The 18,469-nt window shown below is 43.5% G+C and overlaps 1 protein-coding gene across 1 annotated transcript in view; it reads right to left on the reverse strand.

Moving 5' to 3' along the window:
- Nucleotides 1–3,684: 3,684 nt before the first annotated feature.
- The window catches only part of rgs12b (regulator of G protein signaling 12b), a 44,399-nt gene continuing 29,614 nt past the window's right edge, over nt 3,685–18,469 (reverse strand). Inside the window, 13 exon segments of the mRNA XM_071529670.1 lie at nt 3,685–7,017; nt 7,419–7,590; nt 8,648–8,720; nt 8,888–8,982; nt 9,098–9,224; nt 9,447–9,520; nt 10,307–10,519; nt 11,052–11,146; nt 11,417–11,567; nt 12,953–13,135; nt 14,736–14,879; nt 15,170–15,262; nt 15,880–16,052. Of these exon segments, the coding sequence (XP_071385771.1) occupies nt 6,410–7,017; nt 7,419–7,590; nt 8,648–8,720; nt 8,888–8,982; nt 9,098–9,224; nt 9,447–9,520; nt 10,307–10,519; nt 11,052–11,146; nt 11,417–11,567; nt 12,953–13,135; nt 14,736–14,879; nt 15,170–15,262; nt 15,880–16,052 (2,201 nt within the window). The 3' untranslated portion in view covers nt 3,685–6,409.

Consider the following 18,469-nt stretch of genomic DNA (forward strand, 5'->3'; position numbering starts at 1 on the left):
GCTCCGATTTTGTCCAGATCCAAGGCTCGGTTGGGTGTTGTGCGGTTGGAGCGGGACGAAGGGGACTTGGATTTGCGGCGTGACCAAGGAGGCCGGGGGGGAGGGGGCGGAGGAGGGGGAGGAGGAGGAAGAGGCAGGGGGTTGGAAGGTGGTGTTCTTCTGTTGGGCATCCTGAAACTTCCTCCTCTCCCCTTCCCTCTCCTTCTGTCTCTGTCTTTACCTGGGGAAGAAGACGCTGCTTTAAAAAGACAGGGACAAGGAGACATTCACCGGCACCGCAAACAATCCACACGGTATACACAAACTGGGATGCTGCTATAGAAGAACTCACACACACACAAAGTGCAAGCAAAATATTGTGAATTTGCTTGCAATTCAACTGTGGAGCAGTGGAGCACACAGACTAAACTAGAAATCTAAGTAGATTTCCTTATCTCCTGGTGTGTTTGTGTTTGCAAGTATATGTGAACGAGAGAGCGAGAAATTAAGAAAGCTTATTCATATTCTAAAAATTCTGTCAAATATCACACTTTGACAGCCATGACCAGCCTGTAGCCAACTGTTCTAACACCATGGATACAGCAACAACTCTCACACACTGGCACACAAACACACACATACACACACACATACATCCAGCTGGGAGGCAGCAGCAAACTAATTGGATGTGACAGATATTCCCATGCTGGCTGCTGGGTATGACATCATGGGAAAGAGGGTTGGATGGTGCTCTGTGCTTGTGTGTGAGAGTGTGTCTGCCTGTCTGTCTATCTGTATGGGATGATGGGGAAGGGAGGTTGTGCCCCCTTCTTAATATAGGCTGCCATCTACTGGTGGAGAGACAGAGAGAGCTAGAGAGGAAGGAGGAGGAAAGAGATGAAAGAAGACAGGCTGTTCAGACGGTGACAGAAAAAGAAGAACAGAAGAAATTAATTTGGACAAGCTGAAAGAAAGATAGCGAGAGAAAGACGGAAGTAGAGGCAAAGAGATAAAAATATACTAGACCTCCCTCTCAGTTTCATCAATCTAAACCCTGCTGTTCTCATCCCAATGTTTTTTTTTTTTATTAACAAGGATCATCATTTTCCACGGTTCTCTCAGCTCTGGTGGGTGTAATACACTGCAATACAGTTTGGCCTGGCTCAGTTCTAAGAAAATAAATCATTTCTCTCCCCCTCTTTTCCTCGTCCTGGTTCTGTATCTGTCCTCTTTTTCCTCTTTTTTGTCCATCAGTTGGTCCCTCCTCTACCCAGTAGATGGTGCCATTTGAAATGAGAAGCTAAATGGCGGTGATACACTTGGCAATTATTTTTTTGGCCAATGCAGATGGGCAACAGTCCCAGCGAGAGGCAGTGAATTGAAACGCAGAACCAAAACTCTGTTCATATAACATCTTCTGTGAATCAGGTTTTCCCATGTAATTAAAGCAACAATAAAGAGGCAGCTCCTTGGGTTCTGTAGCCCTTCAGAGTTGCCCAAAAAGTTACTTCCCACGTATCGCGGCTTCAAGTGCCCATGGAGCGATGAATCACACCCAGAGATTGTTCACGGGGAGATTTAGTTTACATTTTCCTCAACATTTGTATGAGGGTTTTTCTTATGATTTAAACCCTATGTTTCTCCTATGCTCTTAATGGCCAATATTAATGAATGTATACATTTTGGAAATGGGAGAATAAATTGTTAAATTGTTAAATATTGAACATGAAAGAGACATGATATGTTCTTTCCTAATGAAAGGTTTAAGTGCATATATAAAGATCCTTGTTTTTCATCCTTTCCCTTCTAATTTCCCAGCTTTGTCCCTGACAGAATCTTCTGGTAAACACTTGAAAAATCCCATGAACTAATACATCACACTCATACAAGAATGCATGCAGTCTGTGTGTGTGTGTGTGTGTGTGTGTGTGTGTGTGTGTGTGTGTGTGTGTGTGTGTGTGTGTGTGTGAGAGAGAGAGAGAGAGAGAGAGAGAGTGAGTGAGTGAGTGAGAGACAGGATGTACAGTACCGAGCAAAAGTTTTAGGCACTTGTGAAAAAATGCTGTAAAGTGAGGATGCTTTCAAAAATAATGCCATGAATAGTTTTAATTTATCAATTAACAACATACAAAGTGCATAAACATAAAAAAAAAACTAAATCCAATCAATATTTGGTGTGACCACCCTTTGCCTTTAAACCAGCATCAATTCTCCTAGGTACACTTGCGCACAGTCAAGGATTTTGTAGGCATATAGTCCAGTGCATGATTAAACAATTATACCAAACAGGTGCTAATGATCAACAATATATAGGTTGAAACACAATCATTAACTGAAACAGAAACAGCTGTGTAGGAGGAATAAGACTGGGTGAGGACCAGCCATGGACAGTTTAATGTAAAAATCTTACACTATGGCAAGACTGAGCACAGCAACAAGACACAAGGTGGTCTTACAGCATCACCAAGGTCTCTCACAGGCAGCAATTTCAAGGCAGACAGGTGTTTCCAGATGTGCTGTCCAAGCTCTTCTGCAGAAGCACAAAGAAACAGGCAACGTTGAGGACCGTAGACGCAGTGGTTGGCCAAGGAAACTTAGTGCAGCAGATGAAAGACACATCATGCTGACTTCCCTTCGCAATCAGAAGATGTCCAGCGGCGCCATCAGCTCAGACCTGGCAGAAACCAGTGGAACCCTGGTACACCCATCTACAGTCCAGAGAAGTCTGGTCAGAAGTGGTCTTCATGGAAGAGTTGCGGCCAAAAAGCCATACTTCCGACGTGGAAACAAGGCCAAGCGACTCACCTATGCACGAAAACACAAGAACTGGGGTGCAGAAAAATGGCAGCAGGTGCTCTGGGCTGATGAGTCAAAAATTTTAAATATTTGGCTGTAACAGAAGGCAGTTTGTTCGCCGAAGGGCTGGAGAGCGGTACAAGGATGAGTGTCTGCAGGCAACAGTGAAGCATGGTGGAGGTGGTCTCAATGCTGAGAAGTACAGGCAGATACCTATCCATCATGCAGTACCATCAGGGAGGCATCTGAGCGGTCCCAAATTCATTCTGCAGCATGACAACGACCCCAAACATACAGCCAAAGTCATAAAGAACTATATTCAGCGAAAAGAAGAACAAGAAGTCCTGGAAGAGATGGTATGGCCCCCACAGAGCCCTGATCTCAACATCATCGAGTCAGTCTGGGATTACATGAAGAGACAGAAGCAACTGAGACAGCCTAAATCCACAGAAGAACTGTGGTTAGTTCTCTTAGATGTTTGGAACAACCTACCTGCCAAGTTCCTTAAAAAACTGTGCGCAAGTGTACCTAGGAGAATTGAGGCAAAGGGTGGATTTCGGTTTTTTTTCTGTTCATGCACTTTGTATGTTGTTAATTGATAAATAAAAACTACTCATGGCATTATTTTTGAAAGCATCTTCACCTGCCTAAAACTTTTGCACAGTACTGTATGTAGATAGTGAAATACAAAAATACAAAGATTCTCTCTTTCTCAACACTTGGATTGGTTAAATACAATCAGTCGTTGCCGTTGTCACATGTCATTCCCGGGGGAAACACAAACACAAGAAACAACATTGATAATTGATAATTCTCATGAAAACCCCTACTGAAAAATATAATCATGTGATGCAAAGACGCACACAGATGCAGTCAGTTCTGTGTATGTATGTATATGTGTGTGTTTGTATGTGTGTGTGTGTGTGTGTGAGGATGAGGGGGAAACAGAACCTGGTTTTGTTTTGCAGGCTACCAAAGAGCCCAGCATGACAAAGCTTGCCTAACAAGGCGTTGAGCAGAGGGGAGCCCATGCATAGCTAATAGCCCAGTCCCCTGAAACCCTTTGTACCCCGAAACAAAAGCCCTGTCCTGCAGACGAACACACACACACACACACGATGAGGAGAGAAAGGGAAAAGAAAACGAGGTAATAGAGAGAAGTAGAAGGAGAGGAATATCAAGTAAGATAAAAGGGAGAAGAGAGGTTGTACAGATAGATGGAGTGAATTGGGCAGAAGTAGAAAACAAGTAAAAAATAAAAGCCTGAATGAATCCATCAAATGTTCCTGGCTGGTATTGATCAAGTACTTCCAAGTAGAATTGCTGATGTACAATTGATTTTGCCATTCAAGTCACAATGAACAGTAAGAATAATGAATAATTTTCCATCATTTTTCCTTTTCCAATTTACTCTTGGTGTTTTGCATTCTGGGTGAGTCTTATTTCCATGGTAATAATCAGAATATTGTTGGTTTACGTATGCATGGACAGTCACAATCAGGATATGGAGATGCATATAAATAGTTCATCATTTAACCTTTAACCTTAGTTGGAATACCCTGTCCATGTAAACACACTCACTGATCCCAGTTCAGCAGCTCTATGCTGAGAAGTGCTGAGAACAAGCACAGCTGCATTACAGATGAAGTGAAGAAAAGAGAATAAGAAAGGAATGGATGAAGGTCTAAGATGAAAAAGAAAGGAGGCTGTTCACACAAGGCTCTACAGAGTGATTTCAACCTCTAGAACATTTATTAGATCTATTTACAGACAGTACAGTCAATCCTAATGGAACAGAACAGAGTAGAACTGATTTCTATGGTGACACAACTGAAGAAACATCATGGCTGCGCTGCAATTCAACAATGACTACAGTAATATGGTGAATTCAAAATGTTGACTATATACAAATTAATACTTTTCATTGATACACAGTAAAATTTAAAGAGTGTGGGATAAATTAATGTCTTCTTGAGAATATATTACATGATAAAATAAGAGTAAAAACCTTTAAAAATGAAACATTTTGACTTGTTAGTCCGATTCTTCTGGTCAAGGCCTTGCAAGGACAAGCAGTTAAAAACATTGTTGAATTGCGAGAGAGAGAGAGAGAGAGAGAGAGAGAGAGAGAGAGAGAGAGAGAGAGACTAATCTAGAATGTGATTGACAGTGTTGCAGCGAGGCCAGTGTGACCACGAAAAAAGGGATTGAAAAAGGGGGATGGATGTGGACACTCCTTTGAGAAGAAAGAAACGAGACAGATGCTGCTGTGTGATGTTGTGCAAAGAAGAAGAAAAGAGAGAAGAGAAAGAGGACAGTTGAAGGATTGAGAAACATGCACAGATAACTGCTGCACATTTACAGTCTGTGCAGAAATTTCTGGGCCGTGTGGACAGAGAGAGAGAAAGATTGCATGTGTGCGCTGTGTTCTGTTTTAACGACTGGCACGAGAACAGCCTGAGGTGAGAGAAACAGTGGTGGAAACACAGAATGTACTGTCCTCAGGTGATTTAGGAACAGCTGAGCATGTGTGTGAGTTGGTGGTAGCCTGTGTCTGTATTTGCGAGGTCAGGCTCGGCGTCAGCACAACAGTTTGCTCCACTAGGAACAAAACATGTAACAAGTAAAGTTTAAAGTAACACCTTATCGCCTAAGCAAGGTCCACTTAAAAGTGTGCTAATGAAGCTTTGAGTACTACGCAAGATCCAACTCCATACCATTATGGATTTGGAATAGCTAGTGATTGTTAGCGAGTATCATACTTTTTTTTTTTTCGGAATGTATGATAACTCAACCTTCCCGTGGCATGGAACAGGCTTTAGATCCAAGTACAACACAAATAAACAGAGGGAGAAAAAAGATAAAAAGCAATGTCTGCATGTAAAGTCTCTTTTTGTGATTGGCTAAAGTGCATTGTTAGATTCTGTACACTAGGGATGGAGGAGGGAGTTTGGCACCGGTCTTCACCAATTCTTGGACTAGTCCTGAGCTCGTCCTTGAGCTTCAGTCTCCAGAGAAATCCACAGCAAGTCCACTCAAAGGTTCACACAGATACCTACCACAGAGGGAAATTCCAGGGAGAAGATACAGACACAAGTTTCTTTGAATGCATCCTTTTTTCCTCTCTTCATGTCATATAGCTAAATGAGCTAACGTTATGAGTGATGAGATGGTCGGCAGTGTTGTGGTCTTACTTCCTACAGCAACAGCTAGTACTGGGCAGAAGATAAAGTAGTGCATGCATCATACAGTTTAATCCCAACTCACTATATCCACTTATGTTACATTCCGAAACGTCTTGGCTCCATTATTCACATCAGTTATTGTATTTTTGACAACTTAATCTGTTTGTGGAATAAAACTTCTCATAATGTCATCTAGATTGTAGAAAGTGACTTCAATTAAAAATGTTACATGTCTATTAACTCAAATGAAGGGAGGAGAGCAGGATGCATTCTGGGAGCAGCCACACAGATCCGCAGACCAGGCAAGTTTTCCCGGTCTGACCTGAATAATGGGCAACAAGGGATTTCAAACTGATTCTAGATCAGTTTAGCAGGTTTCCGATCCCACTCACAGCCATGTGAAGGAAGAGGTGAAAGTTCACAAGATGAAAGGTCAAAAAGTTCAGAGTTCACACGGGGGAAGTACCTGAGCTGGGCCGATCGTCCTGTGCTTGTTGTTGGGGTCGGGGGTGGGGTTTGGACGGTAGGGCAGAGGGAGTTACATAGGTGAGGCTGGGGCTGTTAATGTCTCCCTCTCCCACCAGAGTTAGGTCAGACAGGGTGTCCTCCTCCAGCATCTGGACCGACTCTCCCCTGCCAGAGTCCTGGGGGAGGCCGCGCTGGGGGCCCTGGGACGGGTGGATGGGGGAGAGGGTGCCGGGGAACGGGGGAGGCGGCCTGACTTTCCTCCCCCCTCCGCCCCCAATGCCCAGCGAAGAGTCCAAGCTCTGTGACTGATGACTCGCGTTGAGCGAGTGGGAGTAGCTTCCTCCTCCTCTGTCGTTGTTGTTCTCCTTATTGCCCCGGCGACCGCTGCTGGGGAAGCTGCCGTTGTTGGGGTTACGGGAGTTAGGGGTGGAGCAAGTGGGCTCAGGGTCGTAGGGAGGAGGAACAGCCTGGTTGGTTGCCACCGGCGACAGGCGCAGGAATTCTGGAAGCTGCAGGTCGCTCTTGTTTAACAAACCTCGCTGGTCGTCTGCTCGGTTGCTCTGAGCTTTGGATATGAGGTCGAAGAACTCTGCATACACACACACACACACACACACACACACACACACACACACGTAGCATGTGCACACATTTGAAACATGCACCCACGTGCGCGCACAGACACACACCATACAAATTCCAATGAATAATCCCCTAGCACAACACATTGGCAAACAATAAAATACATTCATTGTAATTCAGAAAACATGCAGAGTGTGTGCATTAATCAGTTAGACAAGTCAAAGCTACATACAGTGTGAGAGGAGGTGACTGTGCTACATGTAGCTAGCTAGCTCTGAAAGCATTGGTGCTGCTTCTGCAATACTGCAGACAGGCAAAAGGGTTAGTGTGACCACAACAGCAAGGCTACAGGGCTACAGAAAAAAAGAGATCAAAAAGAGAGAAAGAGGGAGGTTGTTTATTCTTTACCTTCAGCTTCGTCTATATTAATCTTTTTCTGCTTTCTCTTTTCCGGAGCCTTATGGAGAGAGACAGAGTGGTTGGGTAAAGGCTGGCTGCTTGTGTCAGGGCCGGGCCCAGCCTTGCCGTTCTCCCCATGGGGATGGGCCGAGCCGGCTTTCCCTGACGGCCTGTCCTCCCCCTGGGTGCCACAAGGAGAGCGGAGCGGGCCATTAGAGCCCAGACGGTCAAGGGACATGATGGTGTTGGTATGGGGACAAGGAATGACAGGGAGGAAGGGGTCAATTTGTAAAAAACGGGGGACCAGTGTTGTTGATGGTGAGAAGGGGGGCAAACTGTAAAGACGAGAACAATTTGTAATGATGGGGTGTAGGGGGGGCAATTCAATGGGAACAAGTAATGATGGAGAGATGCCAAAGGGAACATTTACTGAAAATATTTGTAAATCATAAATTATATTTTCTGGTTGATGAATTATAATTAAAAGGCAGGTAAAGTGTTCCATTCAGGCACCCAAAATGTCCAACACTGAAGACGGCAACAGTGTACTAAGCATCACCGACATGTAGGCCAACAGTGATAAACACCGCAACACCAGAGACGACTTCTCCACTGCTACTAGCCATACTACTGCCCCCAAAGCGGGAAATAGCCTGTTTTAAGGTGAATTATTCTAGAATCTACTAAGATGCCAATAAGCGACCTTTTCAGGCGGTCATCAATCAGGTAAAACCCCATTCATAACAAAGAAACCTCCCGCAGCATTCCAAAGTGCAACCACCACCAAATCCTTTCCAGGTATCCAGACAAAGAAAGGAAGCTTTTGGAGGCTGTGACACCCAGCAAAGGCTCTACATGGCTGGGCTTGTATCCCCTGTGCAGTGGTCTTATTATCGGAGGAAGGAGAACCAGAAAACCAGAAAGGAAAGTTGACGTTGCATTCAGCAGCAGGCAGACCATGATAACGGGACATTAGGAACCTGGAGAGTGTAACGAGCCTCTTGGCCACCCAGCAGTGCACATATATGCAGTCACATACAGCCCAATCCCTCCCCGACACACACACATCATACACCTGCGCACATGTTTTAACACATTGCAAACAGACATGGGTGATTGAAGACAGCAAGAGAGACACTTAGTAGCGTGACATCATCAACCAGGAGGTAGAGACATTCGGTGGGTTATGGAACATTCCGGAGCGAGAGGAAAATGGGAAGGAGGAACTGGGTTCTTACTGTTGCCGATTGGTTTCTGCTTGTGGAGGGCGGGACATGGCTCTTAGAAGGAGTGACCTTCTGTTTGTCTGTTAAATGAAGGAAAGGGAAAGGCAGAGCAGGACAGGTATAGTGATACTGATACTAAAAAGATACTAAATAGGTACAAACGAGACAGCAATAACACTCAAGGACTAGTGCTTGAGTGTTATTAATGAGACACAGCAGTTGATGGTGTGTGTGTGTGTGTGTTCCTTACCGTTTCCAGGAGTGTGGTCTGCTACATCTAATACCACTCTGAGCCCATCCAGGTTGGATATAGGAAGACCTAGATCCAATGGCTCCGACTCCCCACTCTGCATCACACAGACACACACAAACATGAAATTAGGATGCCTTCCTCTCTTACATTGCCTGTCTGTCTGTTACGTTCTTTCTCTCTGAACAGATGAACTGAACAGGGCGACTTACAATGCGTGCCACCAGGTCAGAGAGGTGCAGGCCGTACTTGGCCACCACAGGCCTCAGAACCTCAGTCACTGGCTTGGTGGGCTTGGCTTTTAGGCCCACCGAACGGTTAATCGGAACCAAGTCCAGTCTGGAAAAGAAGACAACAGATAAAACAATAAACATTTCCCATAGAGTTCTCTGTAGCAGTGGGGTTAGTGGTAATCGAGGGTCCGTATCCACTCTAGTTTTATTCCTGGTATCAGTTCCATAAAAGCTTAATAGTAATCCTTATTTTGATATTGTGAATATTTGATAAAAGCCAGAATACAAAACTGATGATGACTGAGATGATGACTTCATATTACTATACCTGAAGAGAGTGCGTTTCTCTAGTCTGAGGTCCCGAGAGCACAGAGTCAAACAGTCCTGGTCCAAAACCAGAGGCTGAGAGAGAGAGGGAGAGAGAGAGAGAGTGAGAGAGAGAGAGAGGGAGAGAGAGAGACAGACAGAGAGAGAGACAGACACAGAGAGCTGTTGTCATGACGCATACATATCCAATCCCCGCAGCACTAAGGTATTTGATGTCACTGACTCCCGGTGAGCACACACATGCATGCACGAGCATGTCACGCACCTCTACTGAGGTATGTGAAACAGGAGATGTGAGGTCAGCGCAGTGACAGTGACTGTCATGTGAGTGACCGCTTAGTTTGCGCTGTGTGTGTTTGTCCTGAATGCATCCGTGTATTCCCTCTCAGTGTATGTGCTGTATATATGTGAAATGTCACTCTACACACTGGCTAACATACAAGGTGTCTCTCTGTGTATTACACACACTGGGACAATAAATTAAAGAAGTATCTATAACTACTACATAAGGCTGGATAATTCAATATTATCGTTTAGCGTCTTTCAGTGGAATCATACCATAATAATATGGTGATTATGGGATGAATTGATAACAAGCTAATTTTATTTCAAAACTCTGAGGTATGGTAGGTAAAATGAGTTATGAAACATTTAAGTTTTAATTTCAGTTTTGTTTGGCATCACACCTAACATTAGCATTCAGTTCACTGAGATGAACATTAATTTGATTATTTAATATGATTTTGCATACGTGAGCCACATCGTCGATGTATATCGATAAAGAAAAACTATTTTTCTGGAGGAAACCCTGTCCATGTGCATATCTACTCCAAGTTTCCAGCACTTCCATCTGTGTTGTACCTTCTCCCCTCCGACCAGGAAGAGGTCTACGGCTGCCAGGTTGATGCAGAGCTTCTCACAGAGGCCCAGCAGCAGGTCCCTGATGGAGACTCCGGCCCTCAGCGGCACCGAGCAGCACGAGCCGTCCGGCAGGCTTATGTTACACTGCCTCAGGGGGGCGCTGCCACCTCCGCGCTCTGCTGACACTGAGACTGTGCTACGGGAAAGATCACCCTGGAGGAAGAAAACAGACACGGAGGTGGGGAGAGAGAGAGAGAGAGAGAGAGAGAGAGAGAGAGAGAGAGAGAGAGAGAGAAGGTGAGAGGAGGGTGAAAAAAATGAGGGAGGTTGGGATGATGAAAGATGGGGGGTTAAGGGAAGGGTAAATGGAGAGACATGATAAATAGAAAGACATAATGATAGAGAAGAAAACAGAACAATCTAATTTTTAATGCAATTTTACACATTATTGCTAATTGTGAATGTATTATGCCAAACCTGCCTTGCAATCTTAACATTATGAGATCCACAATGAAGACAGCCTGACTTTATTTTTGCATCTGCAATGTTTATATTTATGCTTAATGTAATTTTAAAATAGACAAATACACCAAATGAGAGGAAGGGGTTGCAGATAAAGCATGTGTCAGACTCAGACTGTACTACTGCTCCATGGTGACATGAGTGTCAATGTGCCAATTATTATCTTATATCTATTAAATTATATCTAATTTGATTATTTGGTTATGCATCTTTCCAGACTGACCTCATTCTTCCCTGACCCTGTTGTCCCCAGCTCCAGACTGGCTCCAGAAGACAGGGATCCCTGGGATTCACGGCGGCCATTGCTGCCTGCGAAATCTGGCAAACAAAACACTTGTCAGCGGTGTCAGGAAGTGAAACAACCCAGAAGGAAAGCCTAAAAATCCCCTGTCACTTTGAAGTGGCTCGTTCCAAAACACTATATATCCACTTGGAAAAAAAAAAAAAAAAAAGATTTTTATTGATCAGTATTAAAAAACACATTTTCACATTTTTCAAGTAGGGGATATCTTGTTTTGGAATGAAACTCTTCTACAAAAGAAACACATGTAATGGTCAAGACACAGTGATTCTGCAACAACTACTGACTGTAGTTGAAGTCGGCCAGGTCTCGTTTCTTGGGGCCCTTGCCAAAGCTCCTGTTGCGGGACCAGGAGAAGAACATGCCCTTCTTCCTGTCGCCTGAATCATCCCTGCTGTCCTCGTTCAGAGAGCGGCCCGACTTGCTCTTCTTGTCCTCCTATGAGACATAAACAAAAGAGAAATATAGCAAATGATGCATTAAAGCTAGGGTTGGGTATTGTTTGGATTTTAACAATTCTGATTCCGATTCCGATTCTGCTTATCAATTCCGGTTCTTAACGATTCTTGATTACGATTCTTTGAGGGGCAGGGTCAAAACAGGTCACATGCTTATTTCACAGAATTTTTTTTTTTTTTTTTAAATATGACTTTACACAAGTCATATTCAGAAACTTCTAACTTGTGCGCACATTAAAAAAAACAATAAAGACCCGGGTATTTTTCAAAGTCTTTGTAAGAGTCACAGTTCTCACTCCGACTCCGGTATGGCCGGTATGAAGAAAGGTATGTATGTTGTCTGTCTCCGGAGCTGTATGTGTGTACAGTTCAATCCTACCGCACTTGAAGTAGATGTGGAATACGTGTTCCTTAGTTCACAGTCTTCTTACTGCAGGCAACAGGTTCTGTATCTTGTGGGCTGGGCTCGCCATCCAGTGCTGGATTAGTTCAGAGAGCTAATACTTTTAGTAAAAACTCGATTGCAGCTAGCGGACTTTTAGATCGCTAATGCTTTTAGCATAACTCAATGGAGTTGAACATAGCGAAAATTAGCATCACGCCTAGCGGACTTTTAGAGCGCTAACTCTTTCAGCATAACTCAATGGAGTTGAACATAGCGAAAATTAGCATCATGGCTAGCGGACTTTATCGCTAACGCTTTTAGCATAACTCAACTAAACTGCATAACTAAGAAACAGGAAACTTCTTCTTCTTCTTCTTCTTCGTTGGTTGTACTGGCGGACTACAAACCAAAGGTGCATGCCGCCACCACGGAAACTGAAACTAGCGTGAGTGAATTTTGTTTAGGTACCGATAAGCAGAATCGAAATTAAAATGTCTTAATGATTCCTTTGGAATCGGAATTTTGGAACCGGTTCTAATTTGGAACCGGTTCTTGATGCCCAACCCTAATTAAAGCCCATTAGAGCAAACACACACGCACTCACACAGATAAAAGCAGACAGGCCAGATGCTGCACCTTTTATCAAAACTCGAAACTTTTATTAAATAGTAATACCCAGGAGGATCATTCCAGCTCACCAAAATAGTTAGGATTTTGGTGTTTATATCTCAAAACAGTAAAAGCAATTTTGTAATCCTCATTCTCATCTCAAATCATAGAGCGTTGTCATTTTGATAGTTTGTTTTCACAGTCGAGATAAAACTTGAAGACCAGTATCAGTTTTTCCAATATCTTCTTTTCCTATACTACATCATTTTGTTCATTTCTATGTGACACATCCTGACACCAATACTGTGAATATTTTTTAAAGGACACAGCAGAGGGGAAGCGTGTGTGTGTGCGTGCGTGTGTGTTGTTACCTTCTTGGGCGTGGAGAGGTTGGAGCGGTCGGAGCCGGTGGTGCTGTGTTTGGAGGTGGGGCTGCTGGGGATGTGGTAGGGGTCCGGGAGCGGCCTGCCCTCCACTTCTGCCAACATACACTCCTGGTACAGCAGAGACTTGAGGAACCGCGTGTAGCTGTCAAACTTCATCAGGTTGAAGATCTAAAAGGATGAAGGGGGTGAGAAAGTAAGGAAGCAAGGAAGGAAAAATGGGCAATGGAAAGGAGGGAGGGACAAAGGAAGAGAGGAGAGACGGGAGGAACAAATAAACAAAGGAAGGAAGGAGCAATAGAAAGTGAGGAAGGAAGGAAGGGATGGAAGGAAGGAAGGAAGGGAGGGAGGAAGGAAGGAAGGAGCAATGGAAAGGAGGGATAAAGGAAGAAATGAGGGAAGGAAGAAACAAACACAGGGAAGTGAGGAACAAAGGAAGGAACCAACAGGAAAAAACAAGAAGAAGAAAGGAAGGAACAGAGGGAAAGAGGGAAAAAAATGCAGATGTTTAAAAAGAAAATGAAAGAAGAAATTTGAAATTGAAAAAGTAAGGAAAAGACAGAAGTAGGGAGAAATAGAGTTTGAATGCGTGTGTGTGTGACACTAAATCCAGAGTCAATGGTGCCACGAGATCTCAACAAGCCCTGAGGTATACTGGAAAAGTTTGTCTCAGGCTTTGATGTGAGTGTGTCTGTGTGTGTGTGTGTCTGTGTGTGTGTGTGTGTGTGTGTGTGTGTGTGTGTGTGTGTGTATGATTTGTAAAAATATAGAGGGTGATGGTGAGAATATTCCTCTAGCCTTGTGACTCTTATCAGAGTTTGAACATCTGAGCTCAACTGTTGAAATCAATGGAGCTTTTCAGCAGCTGCTTCCCCCCAACAACACACTAAGTCTAAGAAGCCATTCACATCCATGTGAAGAAAGCTAATGAAGATGAATAGTAAACTTTATACTGTATGAGACTCCAGTGCTGTAATAGTTTTTTTGGGGTTCTGTTTTGATTCAGTTTTATTAGTAACAATAATGTGCCACCTTATTTATCCCTGGAGGGAAAATATCAGAGGTCAGGTCAGCTGCAGAACAGATATATGGAGCATTATGGAGCTGGCAGGGATTCAGTGTCTTGCTCAAGGACACATTAGCAGGGCGGTGCTTTCCTGTAAAGGAGCTTGAACTCGGGTCGATCTCTCTAAAAGCTGGGCCATCCTGCTGCCTCAAAGTCTGATACTCTGCTGTCTGGGCTACCCAGGCTTTTGCAAATGATTTTAAAGATAATGAAGGGTTTTCAATAGGGCTGGACGGTATACCGAAAATTTACCGAAACCAACACTACAAATCTATTACCGACCTAATTCCCACCTTGGTATGATACAATATAACTTTATTGTCAAATTTCTTATTTATTATGATCGCCCAGTGTTCGTATCACAATGTGTTTGCAACTGTGTGAGAAAAAAATATTTTTTGCTGGTAAATATTTTAGTTAGAACTAGATTGAGGCAAGATAGATGGATAGTTTGGCCAATGCTAACGACACTAATGGCAATGACACTAATGCAGAATGCAATATTTGTGCACCAAGGTAAAAACTGTTAAATGAATTATTGTTTCAATTATCGTTATCGAGGTAAATGTTTGGTCACCCAGCCCTATAGGTTTAAATTACCTGCTTACAATCTCTAAAGTCCTGTTTGAGAGTGACCGCTCATCACTTGGAGTTGCCAATTATAAATTCGACATGTTTCTGAGTGTGTGTTTGTGTATACACTACCTGCAGTTGCTGCTCCTTAAACATGTCGGGTCGGGGGGCGTTGAGGATGTCATCGGCGAGCTGGGCCTGGCTGTCGATGTTGACCGGTGTTGTGGCTTTACTGGACAGGAAGCTGTTGTAGATCTCCCTGGCACGCTGAGATAACTGGAGGAGGTCAGCATGAAGGACAAGAGGGGAGACAGAGGGAGGGAGAGGCATTTAGGAAGGGATGAAGAGGGACAAGGACAAAAGTAAAGAGTAAGAGGAGATGGGGATGGATGTTTCAGTGTGAGTTGGAGAGTGAGAGAGAGACAGAGTGAGAGAGAAGACAGGTGTGGGAGAAAAGCAGATTCTAACACATACTGTAATATTCCTTATGCATCACAACAGGGGTGTGAAGTATGGATGCATAAATGTGATTATACCATATGTGTGTGTGTGTGTGTGTCTGTTACCTGCTTCTTGTCATTCTCAGGGACATGGCTGAAGAACTCACAAGCCTGCCAGAACAGGATATTCTCTTCACTGAACTCTTTCTTTAGAAACTCCTGCAGCACAAAGAATTATTCAAAAGTTAGTACGTCAAAAACAAGAAAACAAAATTAGACAAACTACTATATCAGACTAGGATAAAAGTGTCCTGACCATAATATCCTAGCCACAGCTAGGAGACAAACAGATAGAAGAAGCATTGTATACAGACATATATAACAATAAAAAGATCACACAAGCAGCATATAGATAGCAGATAGAGCAGGTCAGGTCAGACTCTGTAAATGCAATTAAATAAAACCCTTGGCAAAGCTTTTGCTAGATTGTGTATTTTGTGTATGTATATTTTTATATGATATTTATTAATCCCTGTTATGTAGTCAGTGGTTGGTTGCGCTGGTGAGTGTGTGTTTGTGTGTATATACGTGTCCAATATCAGTCCAATCCTTCTTCTCTTTCCATTTTTTTTCTAGTGGATGTTTTTTCTGATGTTGTTCTACTTTCAGGTAGCCTCTTTATTTGCTTCAACCCAAGCTGATGTAAACACACCTAATTCACATTTTATTTTTTGCAACATTTGAAAACTTTAAATTTGCCTGACAGTTGTATGAAAACATAGCTTAGTGTCCCCGTGCATTTGCTGGCCACCACCAGCCGTGTGTTATCGTGGTACCGAGAAGTAGCGGACTCCCACAGGATCCTGCAGCAGCCTCTCGAAGCAGACGGCCCAGCTGGCCACTCTCCTCTCTGTGTGGCGCCGGTGGCTCTGGACGCTGGGCAGGCTGGCATTACTGTTCAGACTGTTGTCACTGCCGCAGCCCTGCAGCTCCACGCTGTTCAGCTCTGCTCAGGGGGGAATCACACACACACACACAATCACATAGCTGTATTAGGAAATCAGGTCAGCTGAGTCAGTGATCTCTTTTAAGTCCCTTCTTAAAACATACTTTTATCGGAGAGCCTTTCCTGATTTTACTTGAGTTTTAATTTCCTTTGAACTGTCTTTTATTACACTGTATTGGTTTTATACACCAAATTGTTTTTATCTGTTTTCTTTGAAAACCCGATTTAGTTTTATTTTTGCTGCCTTTGTGAAGCACTTTGTAACGTGGATTTTGAAAAGTGCTCTATAAATAAAGATTATTATTATCATTATTATTATTATTATTATTAGGGCGATCTCAGTGTGTCTATGTTCTGATTGGACAACATATAGACAGACAGGGAGGCAGACAGTCAGAGAGACACACAGATAATAACCACCAAGCTTCAGGCCTGATAAACTGCAACATGGCTGCTCAACAGAGATAAAGCACAACACAGGCACAGCCAGAGGGATGGCACGGTTGGTCAGGTGTCTGAGAAGATGCAAATCCTAGAAACAGCCTGAAAGAACAGTATCCGGACCAGAGCAGACGTCCTCTCTTCAGAATTCTGCTTGCAATTTAAAAAGTTGTGAACTAGGCTATTTAAGTAGGCTAATTCATATTAAAAAGTAAGAGCACTGATGTAAGTCATATTAAATGAACTTAAGTATCACAAGTAAACAATTCATGTTTACAATGATGTCCTCCTATTTCAGCAATTGAAAGCATCAGTGTCCAGGTAGGCTCACTCTGATTGCTTCCTCCTCAATATCAACATAATTGAAGGAACTGATTCTGTCTTATATACAAAATATTTTTTCATTCAAAGCAATGCAAGCCTGAGTGTTACTGTAGATAAATGTAGTGAAGGAGAAAGTGGTATCTGTGAAATGTAGTGGATTAAATGTGTAATGACCCCTATTTAAATACTGACAAAAACGGTGGAGAATGCACATGTGGCTACGAGCATGAGTAGACAGCAGGACTGAGTGAGTCTTTGCAATTCTACAACATCAAGAGTATCACCTGGATAAAACAGACAAACAGAGTGCAACAAAAGTCAAATCTAACTGCCTCTCTGCCTATTTTAGAAAGGAAATGAGCACTGTGGACATCAACAATCTGACTATAAGGTATAAATCATCCGTTTTGACAAGGTATTAGGGAAAGGTTGCATTTTGAAACCCATGTACAAGGCAATCAGCCATCTTGGTGAGGTCCTTTCAGCTGGGAGTGTTCTGTTACCTGCAGAGCTAAGTGATGGCAGAGTCTGCAAAGTTGGACCGCCACAGTAGAAAGCCAGTAAAATACGATGAAAGGGAAAATAATTACTTTCCCATTTCAGCCTTCTATTCAAACCACCTACAAAAAGTCCAAAGGCAGCCAGTGTTAATGCCTCGCTCCTAGCTCTGTACTCTCTCTTTAAAGTCAAAGTTCAATTCACTGGTGTCTTGTAATGGAGATGGAGAGCAAACAACAGAGCAAAGGTACGCCACACAGTGTAAACCACACCATTTGATCATCACACTATTTAAGCCAACAATTTCTTTATTCCTAAAAACAGACAGGCTATTTCTACCAACAGACAGGCTAAACTAATTTAATTCCAACCCAGCAGTTGGTAGTCACTAAAGGACTCATTTAACAAACCATCTGAATCTTATGATCGTGAATCCCTTCAACCATCCTTACAAGGACTTCAGTCAAACAAATTAAAAAGATATTCACACCAAAAGCCTCCAGCTGTCAATGTGTTAGCCTTATTGCTTAGTTGAAGTTAATATCTGTATTTTCCTTAGGTGGAAATAAATCAGCTCCAGCACCATCTGTCTCCTCACCTGGGTAGAGCTGGTAGGAGCCTGTGTGGTGCCAGCGGGGCAGATAGCGAATCCTGAGGGGTAACCAGGCCCCTCCATCCATACTCTCCCAACCAGGCCCCCTCACAAACTCAAGCACACCAGGTTGAACACACAGTCCCGAACAGGGCATATACACACACCGCTGACAGCATCGCAGAGAGAAAGAGGGAGAGCAAACAACAGGGAGGAAAGAAGAGGGAGACAAGGAGAAAGAGGCTGTCGGCGATAAGGAGCCCAGCCGACAACCCGAGAGAGTGGGGAGAGTCGGGCCACAAGCGTGCGCGCACAAGTGCACGTACACTCACACATGCATTCGCATACCTCTATAAGCCTCCAGATAGGTAAGTGATACAAGCACACACAGGGCTTCAGATGATGAATAATTCAAAGCAGAGGGAGGAGGGAACTAAAGACGCCTGAACACACGCACGGACACGTGTGCCCACAGACACACACACACACACAAACTGTGCAGTATTGATGAGGAGCTTGTTAAAGGAAGGCCACTAGTGAGACTAATGAGGCCTGCCGCCCGCAT

The sequence above is a fragment of the Centroberyx affinis genome, unplaced genomic scaffold (assembly GCF_046629955.1).
Source record: "Centroberyx affinis isolate AG114_WGS23_722 - 3 ecotype Tasmania unplaced genomic scaffold, CSIRO-AGI_Caff_v1 ptg000127l_1, whole genome shotgun sequence".
NCBI lineage: Eukaryota > Metazoa > Chordata > Actinopteri > Beryciformes > Berycidae > Centroberyx > Centroberyx affinis.